Source organism: Neopelma chrysocephalum, unplaced genomic scaffold, assembly GCF_003984885.1.
Source record: "Neopelma chrysocephalum unplaced genomic scaffold, ASM398488v2 Primary Assembly neopelma1_140736, whole genome shotgun sequence".
Classification (NCBI taxonomy): domain Eukaryota; kingdom Metazoa; phylum Chordata; class Aves; order Passeriformes; family Pipridae; genus Neopelma; species Neopelma chrysocephalum.
This window is the reverse complement of record NW_020932379.1, coordinates 245-3562: the sequence shown is the minus strand read 5'-3', so window position 1 is coordinate 3562 and position 3318 is coordinate 245. Positions and strand designations below refer to the sequence as shown.

General features: G+C 55.0%; 1 protein-coding gene across 1 annotated transcript; it reads right to left on the bottom strand.

Moving 5' to 3' along the window:
• Positions 1-1012: 1012 nt before the first annotated feature.
• On the bottom strand, positions 1013-3002 carry LOC113962294 (membrane primary amine oxidase-like). The gene is made up of 3 exons (XM_027673067.1): positions 2499-3002; positions 2145-2274; positions 1013-1612 (listed from the first exon to the last, which is right to left on the bottom strand). Exons 1-3 carry the CDS (start codon positions 2753-2755, stop codon positions 1328-1330), a joined length of 672 nt encoding a protein of 223 aa, XP_027528868.1. The 5' UTR covers positions 2756-3002; the 3' UTR covers positions 1013-1327.
• Positions 3003-3318: the final 316 nt, after the last annotated feature.

Genomic DNA, 3318 nt, shown 5'->3' with positions numbered 1-3318 from the left:
TGAGGCACTGAGTGCTCTTGCAGTCTGGCAGGATGCATTTCCAGTTGCAGAATCCTCCCAGTGACCCGCGGGAACAAGGGGCTGGGTTTGTTTTCCCCCCCTGTTTTCTCAGCAGGAAACAGCCTGGAGGAACTCGCAGGACGGACGTGCAGAGATGTTCTCACACGTTGCCAGGATTTGCTGGGAACCATAAAAGGCAACTTTGCACTGCTTTGCCAGCAGTTTATAATTTTAAGTAAACTTAATGCTTGTGCATATGTCCTTCCCTCTGGTCCCAGATCATACACTGCAGAGCTTGAAGGGGATGGATCCAGTCATTCGAAGGAAATAAATGCATCTCCCCGCTCCTCCTTCTTTTAACCCCGCAGATGCTGGGCAGGCAGCAGTGGCCGCAGAGACAACCCTTCCTCATGCAGAGCAGTGCTGGGCACAGCACCACGGCCCCATCCTGACACAGCCCCACCACCAGCATCACCCGCTGCTGCCAAAATCCCCATGGTCCTGCAGCCGCGACAAAGGGGACAGACACTTGTCACCCCACAAATGTGCCCCTGATCCTGAGCTACATCCTAGCGCAGATGGGGCTGCGAGGAGGGGGATGAGGGCTCCAGAGCCTGACCAGCATCCTGGCAAATGGGCAGTGGCACTGGCCATGCTGCAGTGCCAGCAGCCATGAGACCTTGCAAAGGTCCCCTCTGCATTCCTCCCCTGTGCTCAGCACTGAGTACCTGAGAGCTTCAGCCCATGGAGTCCTGGCCCTGAACCCAGGCTTCCCCCAACACCCACAGGGCTTGGTGCCAGTGCCCACCTCAGTCATGGCCCCAGAGCCCCAGGACACCCCAGCCCATCCCTCCTGCCCTCCAGCTGGATGTCCCCATGCCCTGACAGGCACCCAGAGCCACATTGCTGGGCTGGTTTGTGGGCACAGAGAACATGGCAGAGACCAGCATCACACCCCAGGAGACACTGCTGTGAGTTGTAAGAACGAGACACTCGAGAGCACTGGACCAGCACCATTTTCATTATTTTAACCTGAGATATGCACTACATAGCACTTACTTCTACAGCAGAGGAAAAGGGTTTTCTCCTCACTTTCCTCCTGAAACAGACTCAAACTCAGCAATTAACAGATAACATAGACTCCCATGTGGCACCATGCCAGGAAGATCACACTTCCTTTTTCAAGAGCACTATTTCAAAAGCAATGATAAAATGTGAAGTCATTACACAACTGGAAATTGAGACAACTTCACTAAAATAAGAAAATCTGAGACAGAACAGTCAACCTGGTGTCTCTGACTGCATCTCCTCACACCATCCTGCAGCACTAAAGCCTGCTCATGTTTTGAAAACCATCATAGGTGAATGGGGGAAAGTTTGGCAAACAAGAGGCAGTTTTGGGCAGGCAGGCGAGAGGGTTGATTTCACATGCCATGAAGTCCTGCTCGTTGGTGAAAAACACACCATCGTGGGAGTATATAGAGGGGTCCAGGTCGTAGTAGTTGTAGGGTCTCAGGAGAAAACCAACCGAGTTTCCCACAGTCACAGTGTTGGGAATATCCTCAGAGTGTGGGATGTGAAGGAATCCAGTGGTTATCCAGGCAACCAGGTCCTAGGCAGGGAAAAGCCACAAGCCCGGGATTAGTTTAGAAGCTGTAGCAGCAGTGACCAAAATCCACAGGGGGCCATGGGGACTGACAGGAGAGAAGGAGGGGAACCCATAGCCACCAAGTGGCTGCGTTCCCACACACTGAGCTCCCCCCTCCTGGGAAAGATCCCCTCCCTTCCCCCAGGGCCTGCCTGCAGCCATGGCCACAATATCCATCCAGCGGAAGGGCCCTTGCCTTGACCTCTGTGGCCTCACTCCGGCCTCACAGAGATTTTCCTGATGTTTTGCCAGCATTTCTCCACAGGGAGAAACAAGCTCCTGCTCTGCATGCTCTGATCTGCACACCCTCACCAAAGCGCCGAGCAGACTTATGGAGAAGGGGGTGCTTAAACCCATTTTCCTGATTCTCCAGGGCTGCTGCTCTCCCAGCTGAGCATGTTGTCCTGTGGGCAATACCAGGGTTGCTCAGTCCCTGGGGCTCCCATTGAGCCTGGGGATGGCTGTTACAGCTCCAGCCCAGGGGACCCCAGCTCACCTCATTGGTGATGGTCTCGTTGTTGATGAAGTCGGCGAAGGTGACGGTGGGTGTCCAGGGGTCATTCTGGTTGTAGATGCTGGTGCTGGTGGGCTCCTCCTCCTTCCGCCGGGTGACAGCCAGCTGGTACCTGAGGACAAGAAAAGAGATGGGAGCAGCCCCCTGAGTCAGGGCAGAGCTAAGTCAGCTCCTGAAAGAGCCTGCACAGCACAGGCTTGCTCCAATGGAGCAACCTCAGCCCAGAAGAATGTTTCTCTGTGCTTCCGCCATCAAGGGACATCCCTGTGATGCCTTCCCATCTAGCAGAGCTGGGGAGCCTCTGAGAACCTGCCACCCCAGCCAGAACAGCCTGACCTTGCCCAGCTGATGGCTCTCTCCATGGAGCTGGCTTCGGGGATGTGGTCCCCTGCAAAACTGGTGATCTGGATCCTGTAACCACGCTGGTGGCCCCACTTGTTTTTGCTGTTGGCTGCGAAGTAGATGTATCTGGGCATCTTTGACTGGAGTCGGAAGGCAGCCTGGTCCTCTGTGTCCAGGACTTTCTTGGTGAGTCGTGGCCGCTCTATCTGCTGCTCTGGGCTCCAGGGAGCCCGTGTCATCTCAAATGCCATGTCATGGGCCACCAGGGAGTTTTTCAACCCTGAAAAGCAAAAACAAAGTCACTGAGGAGTGTCCCCACAATCCCCTGTTCCCCAAGGACATCACTGCAGCCAGACCTCACTCTCTCTGTCCTCCCTCCCTGCATCCTGAGCTCTGGGCACCGATTCTGCCCGAGAGCAGTTGCTGCTCCACAGCTCCTTGTGCCACAAGTGTACACCATGTGTGTTGATCTACGGCTGGACACTTGTCTGAGCCAGGCAAGACCACTCTGCAGCAGACTCTGCAAAAGACAAGGGGTGAGCCTTGTCCCAGGGCAAAAGAACAGGTTTGCTTTCTGTACAAGCACAGCCTAATTAACCAGAGCACCCGCTGGCACAGGCTGTGTTACTGCTCATCAGCATGTCCTGTGTGATGGAGGCACCTGGAGCAGCCCAGGCGCTGAACACATTTGCACATCACAGACCAGATGCTGCATCGTTCAGGTCCTGCCACAAAGAAGAGACGTCGGCCCGTCTCAGGAGGGGTGTGGGAGCAGGAAGGGTACAGGAGCAAATCGATCTGGGGACAAGATGGC

What these genes read in the sequence shown, in the direction of transcription:
- LOC113962294 (XM_027673067.1), bottom strand. Translation starts at nt 2,755, where the DNA reads ATGGCATTTGAGATGACACGGGCTCCCTGGAGCCCAGAGCAGCAGATA. An exon ending in AGAGCCATCAGCTGGGCAAG is followed by an intron (nt 2,275 to 2,498) that starts GTCAGGCTGTTC and finishes TCTTGTCCTCAG; the next exon opens with GTACCAGCTGGCTGTCACCC. An exon ending in ACGAGACCATCACCAATGAG is followed by an intron (nt 1,613 to 2,144) that starts GTGAGCTGGGGT and finishes TTCCCTGCCTAG; the next exon opens with GACCTGGTTGCCTGGATAAC.